Genomic DNA, 16,198 nt, shown 5'->3' on the forward strand with positions numbered 1-16,198 from the left:
GAAATAGTAATTATCTAAAATATTGATTAGAATTTAGAAAATATTTGAATTATCCTAAATTAACCAAATTATTATAAAACTTTAAAATGCGACAAACAACTCCAAAATAAATTTCTTGAGGAAAGTTCGTGCGGTAAATAATAAATTTCGGTCTCTTTATTTCCGTATCTTTGTAATAAATCCAGTTATTTTAAAATGCTTAAAAATAAAACCTCACGAAGGGTGAAATTGCTGCAAGTTTTACGCTATCGCAATTTTACCTCTTTTTCTTCTCTGCGAACTTGCTCACCAGGGAATGTTTGTTCTTTATGCATTCTGGACGACACGTTTAAATTTTATGGAAGCAATGCATTACGTAGGTCGCTTTCAGTTAATAAAGAAGCAAAAATAAAATATTTTATTGCAAGAATAATAATTGGCATGTTGCATTTTTATGAACAAACACATTGCCGTTTCAAGTTGTCGGTACAACCAGTCCCATTTTAAATTAAATCAGTTAAAATATTTACTAATTTCAATAAGGGATTTATTTCTATCTATGAAGCAATAGTTTTAACTGATAAGTTAGTAATTGTTACTGATGCGTTTTTAAAAAATAACTGCTTCATAGCTAGAATTGAGCCACTGATTGAAATTAGTAAAAATTTTTACTGACTCAAATTTAGAGAGCAATCATTATTAAAAATTACTGCAATAATTGAAACGTGATTCCACGGTCAAAAAAGGAGCGAGACAATTTTTTAAAATCCAGTTGGAGAGATCATTAAATTCAGCCTGAATTGGCCCATAAAATAAATTTTTTTGACTATTTAAAGAGAACAGAACACTTAAAAAGATGACAAAAAATTTCAAGGATTTCTTAAATTTTGTACCGGGACTTTCACTTATAGCGTAACATAGGAAAGTTGTTAAAAAATATAAATTTGACATCACATATTCTTTAAACTGTTGTCATTAATTTAGGCTGAAAATGCCTGACTGACAGCGCCTGACTGACAGCTCCTGGCTTCCAGCTCCTGTCCGACAGCGCTTGGCTGACAAGGCCTAGCTGACTGACAGCAATGTCTGACTGACAGCGCCTGGATAAAAGCGCCCACCTGTCAGCTCTGTCCGACAGCGCTTAACTGACAATGCTGACTGACAGCGCCTGTCTGAGAGCTCCTGTCCGATAGCGCTTAGATGAAAACTCCTGGTTGAAAATGCCTGACTGACAGCACCTGACTGACAATACCTGATTGACAGCACCTGGCTGACAATATCTGACTGACAGCACATGGCTGACAATACCTGATTGACAGAACCTGGCCTAAATAAGCAGGCAGCTGTAATCACCGACTGCAGCTGAACATTTAAGACTTGTATATTTTCAGGCTTATCTCAAGAAATCGTAAAGATTTTTCAAGTTTTATTGACTGAAACTAACATTAGGACTTCAAAGACCGTTTAGTATCAATTGAAGATTTTTGGTAAAATTTTCCTATGTATTTGTTAGAGGTTGAATTCAAGGTATAACATTTGATAAATTCGTATATTTTTTTAAGTGTCTACGTGTCCAGGAATTTCGGTACAAATAGCCCTTTTCGCAGCTCCACCTTTTCGTACCGAAAAAGTCCGCCTATTTGTACCGAAATTTCAGTACAAGTTGGCAAGGCCTTTTTTAAAAATCTCTTAAGTGTTTAATTCTATTTGAGTAATTGAAAATATATTTCTGAAATGTCAATTGACGCGAAAATTAAAAAGCTTTCTAATCGTTTGGAGAAAAACGTGTCTTGCTTCCCTTTGGAACGAGTAATCATGTTTCAGTCAGTGGTGATTTTTAATACTACTTGCGCTGGTTGTAACGGCAATTTCCGATGGTAGTATAGGCTGTATAACACAATGTAAGTTTCACTGATCGTTTCAAAATAAAGTACTTTTTTACGATAGCTGCAAACGATTGCAGATAAAAAAAAATATATTGAAAGGAGCAATATATTCTCATTTAAAAAGGTTGAGTAACTTCGCTCTATAGTTTAAAAACTCATTACTAATTTTTCATCAGACTTTTATACATTAGGGTTTTAGTACGTTAAACAGATAGTTTTTTAGAAAAATTGCGAACAAAATCAAATCTATAAAAAAAATAATACAAAAGTTTGTAAATAAAACAATAAATTTGGTTAAAAAACATATAATATGTTCACGAAAAATTAACTGTTCGGGATAAAATAAGATCTTTCCAAACTGTTATGCTTGATGCGAAGAAAACCTAAATATGTTTAGAATGTAAGAAAAAAATTGTTATTTTATTTGAATTAGCATTATCATGATATCAACAAGTTTGAGCATACTGATTGTGAGTTGAATATTTTTTCAAACTGCATGTTATTGCGTCAGTACATTTTTGATAACTTGAACATTTTGATTTCTAGGGGAGTGCAGATTTATTAAAAATATAGCTTTTATAAAGCTGAGAATAAATAATTAATTGTTGCGAGAGGAAATATTAAGAAAAATAAAAATTTCATTGTGTGCCAGAGGATGATAAAAAATATATTTATTTTTCATTTTTCTGATTAAAAGTTATCTTTAATTAATATATTTATAAAAAATAAGCAGAAGCTTACAACTCAAAAATTACATTGTTTTGTATAAACACATTATTTTGTATAAACTAACCAAAATTCTAGATGATTTTCTTCTCAAAATGGAAATTCTTTCACAATAATTCACAGGAAAATGTTCCCGTTTGATCAAAAGATTAATTTTTGTTTTTAGAATTTCTAACTTCGATACAGTCAATGTATAAGTTTCAAATTTTTCTAATCAATACAAAAAATGTGCAAGAAGAAAAAATGTTTGCTTTTTTGCTCAAAGATGCTCAACATGAATTTATTTATATATATTTTTTTAATAAATAATAAAGTTGTTGAAAAAATAAATCAAACAAAAAATAACAAGGACTTCGAAGAAATTAATTAAACAAAAAATAACAATGACTTCGAAAAATTAATCAAAAAATTTCAGAAATACGTTAAAATAATTGTAATTCTTGGAAAAATTAGGAAGGTGACATTTTCTTAGAGTCCGTGGGCGAAGCTTACAAAAAATTATTCAAATGAGTTTTTTTGGAGAAATTTATAAAAAGACGTCAAGGAATTTAAAGTTCAGGGAATACTATTTTTTTAAGAAGCGAGTTAAAAATAATAGGTGTGTAAACCATGAGGTATAAGTGTATAGCTTTTGGTTGCAACTCATGCTACGACAAACATCACGAAAATAATATCTTTTTTTCTAATAAAAAAAGTTTTGGATAATCCATAAAACTTTTTTTGCAAACCTGAAAAAAATTAGAGAATGAGCAGGATTTTTTTTATTAAAACGGCCACCCTGAATTAATAATAATAAAATATTTTATTATTTAATTTTTTTATTTTAATTATAATTATTTTAATGTACAGTATGTCACAAAAGAAGAAAAACAGGCTTTATACTCACATAAGTTTTGACCGCTATGAAATATTTTTTAAGAATGCTGTTCTTACCTATCAAAACATTGTTTGTGTTATAATGACCTTAGAGCGACCTTTAAGGTCATCCGCAACATAAGCTGGGTGCATATTTAAATGTAAAGTCTTCCGTTCTTTCGATTGTTGTTGTTAAAAAGGATCGTTTCCATTTTAAAAAAGAATGACCTCGAAGCAACCATGAAGATCACCCTCAAGATCAAAAATAAGGTCACCATCAAGTTCATTGGTAAAGGTTACTGCGGGAACAGCGTAACTTCTGTTTAGTAGAACAGCTCCACTGATTTGGAAGAAACATTACCCCGAACAAACCGGACCTCTTAATCAGCAGTATAGTCGAGCAGTTCCCTAGACGCGGTGCTTGCGGCACAGTTTCGCGTTTGCGCAGCGTAGGAAAATATAGCTCCCACACTTCAGAACGGCTGATCTCCGTAAGTTCGGGGTAACAAGTGCCTCAAATGTAGAGCGGACGCCACAACTAGCCGAAGTGCAGCGACTCTTTAACAACTAGCACGAAGGTTTTACCTAAATTCTTTCCCTGTACTGTTTCAAATCTTTAACAAATGATAACAAAAATAAAATAGTAAAGAAGCAGATTTTCTAAGGAGGGTTGCATATGGTAATGTGTAGGGACTGAATTGAGGATTGTAGAGTGTAAGAGACAAAAGGCTCAAGAAGGTTTGCTATGGTTAAGGGGCAGAATTTTCAAACGAGGTTATTTTCGATAAGGTGCACATGTTGTGAGAAGGGTTGTAGTCGTTAAGGGACATTATTATATTCTTAAAACAGTGTAGGAAGCTAGATCTTTTTATAACAGAGAAATAAATATTTTTTTATATTTGTAAATATTTTTTAGGTGCTTCTACATATTCTTTCTTGGTTTTATATTATATAGTTTCATGGTTTAAGGAGCGTTGCATTAAGGAAGTTTTAGTTGAGTTAATAAGCAAAGGAGATGAGGAAAATTACAGGTCTTAAGCGGCAGGGATTATAAGGCTTAAGGGCTTATGTTTTTAAGAAGAATTACATGTACAAAGGGGCTAGTGGCGTAAGGAGAGTAGCAAGTATTGGAAAGCCCAGTTTATAAAAACGGTTGGAGAGTTAAGTGGCTGAAATTGTAAGGAAGTTTTCATATAGCTGAAATTTTTTCATAATATTTTTTTATAATACTGTATTATACACTCCTATTATCATTAGTGACATATTTTGGCTTACTTTCGATCTAATGCAATTAATTGAATTATTGTTAACAAGCATTTCATTGGAGATGTTTGTCATCTTAGTTTACTGAAAATTTATGAAGTGTGAAAGTTATTAGAGCGGATCGTAGAGAATGACAAACGTGGCTTCGTTAGGAGACAGGCGATAACGTGCTTCACGCCCCTCGTTAACAGTTTCCTTGCAAAATACGTTCGAATATGAAATGGGGGTTGTGGGCAGGGGGGGGGGGGTAAAAGAGCACCACCCTCTTCCGTAGCGAATCCTCCCATGAGATCAATGAGAGGATGCTTCGTTCATTGTTCAATTCCCTTCGCAACAATTCCATCTATTATCGATGAGCTTATAGGAAAGCATAAGGGATTTCATAGCCTAGTCTAGAAAATAAAACCTGATGGAAATTACATAACAAGAATTTAAACTTTTATAATTTATTCACCCTGATTTGCATAAATCGAAATCCCGCCTTCTTTTTGAAAAGGGTATCCCCACTATTGCAACACTAACCGAAGCCTGTTTAAAAGTTTTTTCTTCCATTGGATTGATGAACATGTAGTAATTAATTTTTTTGGTATTTTTCCCATAGATAGCAATTGCCAATTAAATTAACTGATATTTTATCAAAATTGAGAAATATAATAGCATTTGGTTAAGAAAAGTCAGGTCTGCTTTAAACTAAGTAAGGACATCTACCTTATTTCTAATTTTATTTTGGTTTGCGAAGTGATGAGCATTTGAATTTTTCAGTTCCTATTTTTAAAATTACCAATTTATTCTTCCAGCCCCTACAAAAGTTGACTAAATTTCTTTAGAATATTCATAAGAACTTAGTTCACCAAAAAACTTACTTTCTGATATTTTTCCAATTTTTGTTCTTCAATTTGTACTTCTATGTTTTTATTCTTACTTCCTGTAAGTTTTATTTAGCACACACTTAATTTTTTTAGCACGAATTTTTTTTAATTAAATTTTTGTCATTAAACAAATGCATATATTTTTAAAAGTTCTATAAAAATAGCTCTTATCCTTTTATAATATAAAATGATTTAGCCTGCATAAAACTTACAAAATAGCTTCATCTAGGAATACAAATTTAAAAAATAATGCTAAACAGGTATGATTTTTATGGATGAAGCTTTGTAATATTTTATTTAACCTGCTTAAAATTTGTTTGCGAATTTCAAAAGAGGACTATCAACCTCACTGCGGTCTGGTAAGAAAATAAAAATATTTAGATTAAGCTAGTTCTGTCAAAAATCAGATATTTTGAACAAAGTTTTCTCTAACATAAATTATTGAAATGACATTATTAGTTATATTTCAATGGAGAAAACCCAATGTTTTTTATCAAATTAATTTAATACTTACTTCAAATATTATTTTGTCAATATTTTATTACGGTACTGTTTTCAGCTTTTAGAATAAGTATATAATCTCCAAATTTACTTCTTTTTTAAAAAACTGTTTTCTTTTTTATAAAATAGTTTTAATATTTTTTAAACTATTTCAGTCATGGAAAATTTACTTTGAGAATTTGAGAACTGTGAAATTATAGGGAATTCATTCCCCCAAGAAATTAAAAACATATAATAGAAATATAGAATGTTCAATTTTCTACAAAATAATTCAATTTTCAAGAAAGTAGATGGATTTGAAGACAAATCGTTGAATTTCAACTTTTAAAGATGAATTGTCGACCAAATGGTAAAATTTGTAAACAAAAAAATTATACTTCAACCAAAAACAGTTGCATTTTCAATTTCACATTTTAATTTTTTGAAGACAGTTAATTTTAACAAAGAAAGTTAGGTTTTGAATTTAAAGATCCATTTTTCAACAAAATAGTTCAATGTTCTACCAAAACAAATGGCTCTTTAAAAAAATATAAATTATGGAATGTTTTCTCCGAAACAGAGATGTTTAAATGAAATTTTACTACTTTTTAAAACATTTTTAAGAGGAGATAGAAAGGACAAATTTTATTACAAAAAATATTGACCAACAATCATTTTTCGTATGTTTAAAACTTTTAAAATCATTTTTTTTCTACTTGAAACATTACTGATAAAAATATTTTAATTACTAAAATCATAGAATTTTCTTTATATACCTTGCTTTTTTCAAAGATACCTTAATTTTAATATCGAATTTTCTTTACAGAATATGGTGAGGTTTATCGTCTGCTTTTGAGATTAGATACAAAATTGAAAAAGAAGAAAATACAAAAAAAATTTTCATAAGAACACGACCTACTTATTTTTTGCTTTCATTTTAACTTATAAAAGAAAGTTATTATGTGACCTTCATACGATCTAAATGATTTTTTGTATCAACAAGAAATATTTGTTGAAAAATTAAATTTTTTCTAATTATTCTCGTGAACGATAGAATTCATCCTAAGAAATAAGAATGCTTTCTTGTAGAACTTTATAAAATAAGTAAAGTTTAAAAAAAATTTTATTTACTGTCGTTTTTGTTTTTTTGTAATTTTAGTTCAGCTTATAAATAGACAAAAATTTGTATGACTACAAAAATGATTGTTGTGGCATTGAGCTTACAGAATACATATTTTATATAAATTTATAAAGGGAAGAATTTACAAAATACGTCATTTTCGTCAGGAAATTTCACGTTTTCCAATATACAGATTGTAACAAAAAATGGGTCCATTTTTGCAAAAAAATTCAAAATTCGATTGCTTATAGCATATCCTCGTACAAATTTTTTTCTGCAATGATATCGTATTTTTCAGATTTGTAACAAATTGAGTCTATATCGATCCAAATTCATACATTTTTTACCTAAAATAGATAACAAAAGAAATATTCCACAAAAAATCAGAATTTTGATATTTTTTAATCTAAAAAATTAGCTCTAAATGTTATATTTCTTAAACTATTAGAGGCTAAAATTTCTTATTTTTTTAAATTTAAATCACCACACAATTTTATTTCCATTATAACTTGTTGGGGCCGGCTGTGAATTCTCAAAATGCAGAAATATTAAATGAACTAAATTTGTATGCCTGTTTTCATGCAAATAATAAATATGCTACAAAAACAGAAAAAAATCATTTCTTAGTTATTTTGAAGTAGTCCTAACATTATTTAGTCAGCCAAATATTCCAAGATTTGTCGAGTTTAATAAAGTTTTATTTTATTCTATTAAATATTTGATGCTTTGAATAAAATAAATTCTCTAACGCCTTTACACGCTAGATGGAGCTATGAATTAAAATCTTAAATTTCAAATTTTGTTCTGAAAAATATTTTCTCTCCGCTTGGATGTTTAATTCAAGTCAATTTACAAGGAATCAGTTCTTGATTGATAAGTGTAAAGGTTTGTATATTCAATCGAGATTTTGTTTTTCACTCAAATGTTTTGATAGATGGAATATTAAGTCGATTTTACCAAAAACCTTGTTTAAATCTATAAAATATTTTGTTGATTTAATCAATATTGTTTTCATTTTTGCTCTATTTTCATTATAGTCAAACCTGCGAGACTGTTCAGGAAGTATATAAAGGAAATCAATTTTAAGAGATTTTTAGAAATTAGTGAACATTTTACTAGAATTTACAATTTACATAAAGATCTGTGCGATTTTTTAGGGCAGCAGGTGATTTCAAATAGACGACAATTAGTATACAATTATGCCCCAATTTCAAACTATTATTATTGCTTTTTTTTCTTTGATAAATTCAGGATAAATAGTAAGAGTAAATTCTTTAATTTTTTTTATTATTGAATTTTTATGTTGCTGCAAAGACCGAAAAAACTATCGATTTTTTTAATTTTATTTTTTGTGTAATAGAAAAAGTTTATTTTATACTTCCCGTAATTTTAATTCAATGCGGAGATATGAGAAAGAAAAAATTGGTTACTTGTGATTTTCATCGTCATAAAAAAATAGGATTAACAAAAAAAATAAGGGCATATTCATCTGCAAAGTATATTTCTGCTCTGAAATTTCTCAGTGATTATAATGACAGTTAAATATTTTCTGACAAAATTTTACGATTCATAAAAATTTGTTTATTTGATAAACAAAATTATATAAAGAAATTCACATTTGAGGAGTTTTTGAGCGAAAAGAAATAGTTTTTTTTTTCGAATTTTGTGAAATTATATTTCTATAGATGTTATCTGAGCAAATCTAGCTATTTAGTAATATTTGTTTATATTATCAAAAATGATATAAAAAAATGCACACGGAAGAGCATTTTTTAATTAAAATAAATTGCTTTTTTCTGAAACGGCTAAAATTATATTTATAAGGATGTTTTCTCCAAAAAATTTCGATATTTATTAATATCTGTTTATATTAGAATAACAATATATAAACAAATTATATAAACAAATGCTTATTGTAGGTGTTATTAAGCGAAAGAAATTGTTTTTGATTCTGACCTGGCTGAAATTATGTTGCCAATGATGATTTATGAAAAGATTTCCCCATGAATAATATTTATTTATAAATTTTACGAATTCTATTTTATCACAAAAGTTTTTACACATCATTCGCAGTATAATTTTAATAATAATAGAAAAAAAGGTTCTTTTCAGTCTATAAACTCATAGAATGCTTATGTTAAAAATTATTTATTTATAAAATAATCAAATAGTAAGACCTGACAAAATTTAATTTAAACTGTTCACTGTAAATGTATTTTTAAAAATAATTAAAGTAAAAAACGATTAGATTTTGCTTGAAACGCCTGAAGTGAGCATTTGTTCATAAAAAGATATATATTCAGTAAAAAGACACATCCATTTATCAATGAATAAAATTCATTGAAAAGAAAATGAATTTAGAAATTAAAGAGTTTTCCGCTGCTTACATCAACATAAAAATTAAATAAACGAAAAATTCAAAAGTCTAGACACACGATTTCCTAACAAAATTTAATACTAAATTTAAAAAAAAATCTATAATCGGTGCATAATTGTGTCCTGAATTTTATTTTGAACACCGTTTTTTCATTTCATCTCACTTTGTAACAATTCACTCACCTTGAAGAAAATCCCGAGGTAATATCGTTTCTCGCCCAGTTTTAGAAGTGGCATTGTCCATCTCGAAACTGCCAAGTTACCTACGTTCTCATCAACACAGTTTGGACAGTCGTCTAAAAAATAAGAAACAAAATTTTGGGTGAGAAATCAAATTTATTTTAAAGCCTAAGCAAATAAATAAGAAATAAAACAAATAAATTTTCCCCTTTACACATTTTTAAATAAAAAAAAAAACACATTTTAAAAATTATTATTAAATAAACGAGTTCCCTTAGCTGGGAGTCGAAAGCCAGTAGCTTAGTGGAAAGAGCACCCAATTGGCAATTAGTTGACCTGCGGTTCGATTCCCAGCTGAGCTAAGGAATTACTTTTTTTTAGGGAAATTTTAATTTTTAAAAATCAATTTTGTTATAAGATTTAAGAAATCTGTGTCTTCATCGAGGATAGTGTGTAACGATTAGATGGAGATAATCATCACAATAAGTTAAAAAATAAATATAAACTATCGATTCAAGATAATCCTTAAATTCAGAATTTGACGTTTTTTTTAACATTTAAAAATTGATTTATATCTTTGAAAGAAAGATCCCTCTCTAAGCTATGGGATAGATCAAAGTAAAAGAAAGCAGAGAGAGCAACCGACTAGAAATTGGTAGACCTGGGTTCGATTCCTAGTGGAGCGAAAAATAGGGATCTTTTTTTACAGATAAAATTTTATTTGGTTGTTCACTATATTGATTTTTGATTTTCAAAAATGAGTTTTCTTTTATTGCGGTTGTGGATTGAGGTTAAATGTAGTAGAACGCATTAATAATTTATTTTGAAAATTTTTTCTTTTACAATTTTGGCATAATTAAAAAAATGTTGCAGCAGTTTCTTAAATCAACTCTAGGGTCGTTACGCCTAAAAAATATTATAGAAAATTCAGTATAGACCTCAAACGGTTCTCCTATAATGAATTTTTCATCATTTTTTCGCCTTTCTAGTAAAATAATTTTAGAAAATGATTTTAAGTAACTCACACTAGTTAAATAAATTCTGTTACAATATTGAAATTATTAATGCAGTAAAAAAAAATAAGCATGCCAAATAATAATTTATTTAATCACTAAACGTAAGATTTACGAGATTTGAACGGATTTTAATCATTTTAAGGATATATAGAAATTAACATAATTTAGAAGAATTTTGCAAATTTTAAAGCTATTTTAATATGCTTATAATATTTTTAAAAGATTTAATAAATTTTAAAAATTATCAAATAATTTTGTAAAATTTTCAAAAATATAAAGAGATTCCAAAGAATTTTAGAAGACTTGAGACATTTTCTATGACCTTTAATAATGTGCAAGGAATAACAACATTTAAAACAATTTTAAACTATTGTATCAGATTCTAAAAAATGTCAAGAGATTTAAAAACCTTAAAGAATTTCAAAGTTTGTATAAGGATTTCCTAAGATTTTGAGCTCGATTTGATATAGTCCACTTCGGTCCCATAGAGTTGAGAGCCATCGGCAAGCAATTTTCTGGTCAGTCTTAGACTCAATGGGAGAAAGGGCGAGAGAAGCCATAAAGGCCACCTGGTCGGCAGCTGCATGGGAAGGATTCCCCGTCCCATGGCTAGCCTGGCCAGCGTGACCGTGACTCATTAACCGGGAAAGAGACGGGTAAAGGAGATTAACCCTAGTTCATAACCCTTAATTATAATTTTCACCCGGGTTAATTGTATTTTATTATTTATCCGTCATTTTATGTTTATTCGAACCTTGTTTAATTTAAGTTTCATTTTCATGTTTAGGCTTGAGATTCATTTTCGTTTTGCTTCTCTTTTAATTTCAATCTATGTTTCATATTTTATTCTTATGTCTCTTTTGTCTCGGTCTATGTTTAATTTAAGTTTCATTTCATTTTTATTCTATGTTTAATTCAAGTTTCATTTTTATTTCACTTCGATCTGTCTAATTTAAGTTCCCTTTCATTCTACGTTTTATTTAAGTCTGCTGCTTAAAAGACCCGCTGCTTAAAAGACGGGTGCATCGACCCGGAAGGCACTCTCGCTCCGAACACTCCGCTCTGACGATCTCTCAGGCCTAAACACCCTTAGAGAAAGTCCAGATATTTTGTACTAGTTTATTCTCGAGCCTTGAGTAAAGTCAAAATTCAAATCGAATCATAGTTTTTCTTAAACTTCCTCTCCTCTCTTCTCCTTAGTGGCGGTCTGCTCTCGTAACCCCGCCGAGCTATTGCTCTCTCTCTCTCACCTATCCGATTCCTAGTCATCCCTCCTACCACGGAGTCTCTCTCTCTCTCTCTCACCTAAGAGGTCGGTCAGCTCTCGCAGCCCCGTTACCCTCACATCTTTACGAGAGGTCGGTCAGCCTTTACAGCCCCGTTACCCTCGAATCTGTACTAGAGGTCGGTCAGCTCTTACAGCTCCGTAACCCTCGAACTTTTCTTTTCAAGAGGTCGGTCAGCTTGCAAACAGCCCCGCAACCCTCGAACTCTTCTCTCTTCTCAATGGGATTGGTCAACTTGCAAACAGCCCCGATACTCCCTGCGAGTCTCTCTCTCTCTCTTCCAAAGGACTCCTCATCCTTCACCTATGCCTGGTCCTTACCAGAAACGCCGTTCCCGTCCCTGCAAACAGAAGCGTATTCGCCGTCGCCTTGCAGCCCTCCGCGAGTCCCTCAAAGCGACTTGTCGCCCAGAAGATCGCCGCCCCTGCTACTGCTCCTCTCAATCTTCTAAGGCCATCGTGCGATCAGTGATCATCATCCCACCTCATCTCCACGTCCTACTTGCAACTCCTCCTTCCTCTCCCGCTTCCTTCGCCCCCTCAAGCCCCTCGAAGCGTCCTCTGCCCGAGGACAGCGACGATGACATCGTCCTGGTCGAGGAAATTGAGGTGGTGAAGAAGCGTCCTCGTCACCACTAACGTGACTCGCTCCCGAACATAACCTATCACCTTCCTGCATCTCAAGCAGTTACCAGCTAACACCGCTTCACGACGCTCGGGTTTCGGTTTCCACCGGCCCGCAAACCAGTCTGCCCCGAAAGCGCCCGGTCGGCGCCCAGGCAGCTTTCAGAATCTTCAACCGATCAACACCGCATCATAGATCAAGGCTGGGACAAACACCATCCCCACGACCCACCTTGTATCAAATTGGCGGCCCAAACGTGGGGCTCTAAGACTTCAAAAATCTTATGAGTATCGGCAGAAGCTGAAACCGAACCACAGATGATACGCTCACCGACGACGCAACGTCGAGCACCAGGCAGGCCACTCAGATCCATGGCCACGAGAAGCACCCCGGTATCTGAGTCTACGCCACAAGACTCAGTAGCTCTCAACAGCACTTAACCAGCCAAGAATGAAGAAGGGTCCCAGGAGAGCAAACTCACCACCACCAGCCTACGACGAGGCCGCAGCCAGACCTTCATCATCTGCACGGGGCAGAAGCCGCTCGTTGCCACCGCTAACGAGAAACTCCAATCGGGTTTTGTTCCAAGAACCCTATAGGGAACCAGAAGAGCTGCCAGGGCCAAGCAGCAGAGCAGATCCAGTATTCATCGTACGAGTACCGACGCCGCCAGCAATCAGAAGGGAGACAGCTGCCGCCGGCAATTACGAGGGAGGAACAACTACCGCCGGCAATGTCAGTCAACACGGCACTTCCACACGACCCACCTTGTATCAGATTTCAAAGAATTTCTATAGAAATTTAGAGAAACAATTGACGTAAAATGAAAATTTACCGGATTTACAATTACTTCGAGGAATTTTAAAACGTTGAATCCCTGAGGATTCGAAAGATTTCTAGTGATTTAAAGAATCTGTGAAGAATATGAACAAATTCCAAAGAATTTTAAGAGTTTTTGAAAACTTCAAATAATCATAAAAAATTAAAGTTTTAAAGGAACTTTTTTCAATTTAGCAAAGATTTTCAACTCGATTTATAGGAATTATTTAACAACTTTAGAAAATAACTTAAGTAAAATGAAATTTCAAGGGATTTTTAGTCATTTTAAGGAATTTGACAAGATTTAGAGAATTCGATTGCATCTCTAATTTTTTAAATATTTCTAGTACATAAAAAATTTTTAAGCTATTTTATTATACCAAAGAAATTTAAAGAAATTTCAAGAGATTTCAACGAATCTCACGGCATTTCTAAAAATTTGAGGCATCATATAGGATCTTCAATAATTTCAAAATTTGTATGGAATTTTAAAAGATTTCAAGCTATTTTAAAAAATATTTCAAAGAATTTCAATAGATTTCAAAAGCTTCAAGGAATTTCGAAGAAATTTGTAGCATTTTAAAAGATTTTAATTTGGTTTCGAGGGATTTCCAGATACGTTTTTTAAATAAAGTAAATTTCTAAGTATTTTTTTTTAAATTTAAAATATTGGTTTATCTTCAAGAATTTACAAGTTTGTTTGGGACTTTAAATGATTGAAAGCCTATTTTAACAGACTGCAAAGATTTTCAGGAGATTTCGAAGCTTTCAAGGGATTTAAAGGAACTTGTAGGATTTTTAAATGTTTTAAATAAATTGATGTAAACAGAAGTGTGAAAAATAAGGTGCAATGAAAATGCAAGGAATTGTAAGTCATTTCCAAAAAAATTTTCAGAATTCAAGGGATTTATGGAATCTTTAACGATTCAGAAGATTTCTAGGAATCTTAGAAGATTTTAAACCTCTTTGGCATGAAAATTCTGCTTCTTGGTTGAGAATGCTTGAATTTCGTTTAAAATTCGTTATTTTGGTAGACGATCAATCCCTTTGTTTAGAAGATCATGTTTTGGTTAGCAATTTAACAATTAGGTTTTAAAGTTAAAATAATTTGTTGAAAACTAAAAAAAGTTTTTCTTGCTTTTCTTAATATTCAACATTTTCGTGGAGAATTCTTAAGTTTTGTTCAAAATTCCTCTTCCTTTGTAGTAAATTAATTTTTTTGTTGAAATCTCATTTTTTCTCAATCAAACGTTTTGGTTGTCAATTTCTGATTTTTGTTAGAAATTCGTTTCTTTCAGTAAAAAATTATTCTTTTTTTTTAGTTTTATTGAAAATTTTGATTTAAACTTATTATTGAAAATATATTTTTTTTTTTTTAGTTGAAAATCTAACTTTTTTACTGACAATTCTTAACTTTTATTGAAAATTCGCCTTTATTGTTAGTTGATTAATCTTTTTCTTTGCAAATTCAATTGTTTAGTTAAAACTTTAACTATTTGGTTGATAGTGATTAAGTTTTATTGAAACTTGGGATTTTTTGGTAGTAAATTCATCTTTTTGTTATAAAATTCATCTTTTTTAGTTAAAAAATCAACTTTTTTGTTGAGAATTCTTGAAGTTTATTGTAAATTCTTCTTATTTTGATGCAAATTAATCTTTTTGTTTGAAAATTCATCTTTTTTTAGTTGAAAATTCTACTTCTTGGTTGAGAATCTTTTTTGGATAAAAAATCAACTTTTTGTTGAGAATTCTTGAAATTTATTGCAAATTTATTTTTTACGTAGTAAAATAATCTTTTTGTCTAAAAATTAATTTTTTAATTAATTTTTTTGTTTGTGAAATACTAAATTTGGTTAAAATCCGTTTCGTTCAGTAGATAATTAATCTTTTTCTTTAAAAATGCATATTTTTGTTCAAGAAATTCAAAACTAGGTTTTAAAGTTAAACTAATTTCTTGAAAATAAAAGTTTTTGCTTAAAAATTCATCATTTTGGTTTAAAAATAACAAACGGGGTATTAAACTTGCACGAATTTCTTATAAATGCATTTTTTGTTAAAGATTCAAAATTTTAGTTAGAAATTCATCGCATTCGTTAGAAATCTTACTGTTTTCTTGAAAATTCCATTTTTTGTTGTTGAAAAATTTCTTCGGCAATTGAAAATTTACCTGATACATTTCTGGTAGAAAACGATTCTTTGACAAGTCAGAATTCAATTTATCGTTGAAATTGAACTATTTTGTTGAAAATTCGTTTCTTTTTTTAAAATTACTCTACCAAATTGAACATTCTACTTCATTACATTTTGTTGCAAACAATCTTTTTTTCGTACAAAATTAACTTTTTCTCTAAATTTCTTATTTTTTATTCGATAATTGAACGTTTTTGTATATAAATTTCGTCTTTTTGTCATAAAGTTCAATTATTTAGTAAAAAAATCCAATCTCTTTTTTCACATTTTAAAATTATTTGCTTGAATAAAAAGTTTAACCATTTCATTTTAGATAAAAAATGTACCTTTCTCAGTTTAAAAACTCAATAATACCCAACTTAAGTCTCACATAAAATTCAATTAAGCATATTTCAAACGCTTACTCTGAAAACAATTTTTTTATTCTAATTGTTTATTTATTTTAATTTTATTTATTTATTACTTATTAAATAAATTTAAACGTAAAATAAGGTTTTAACTAAACTCTACGTTACTGGGGGGGGGGGGG

The 16,198-nt window shown here is 30.4% G+C and overlaps 1 protein-coding gene across 2 annotated transcripts in view; it reads right to left on the bottom strand.

The window, feature by feature from the left end:
* The window catches only part of LOC117169088 (C-type lectin 37Db-like), a 73,342-nt gene that overhangs the window by 11,019 nt on the left and 46,125 nt on the right, over positions 1 to 16,198 (bottom strand). For both annotated transcript variants that reach the window (XM_033355207.1, XM_033355206.1), the window contains one exon: positions 9,738 to 9,850. In XM_033355207.1, coding sequence (XP_033211098.1) covers positions 9,738 to 9,850 — 113 coding nt within the window. The remainder of the gene's footprint in view (positions 1 to 9,737; positions 9,851 to 16,198) is intronic.

The sequence above is a fragment of the Belonocnema kinseyi genome, chromosome 3 (assembly GCF_010883055.1).
Source record: "Belonocnema kinseyi isolate 2016_QV_RU_SX_M_011 chromosome 3, B_treatae_v1, whole genome shotgun sequence".
NCBI lineage: Eukaryota > Metazoa > Arthropoda > Insecta > Hymenoptera > Cynipidae > Belonocnema > Belonocnema kinseyi.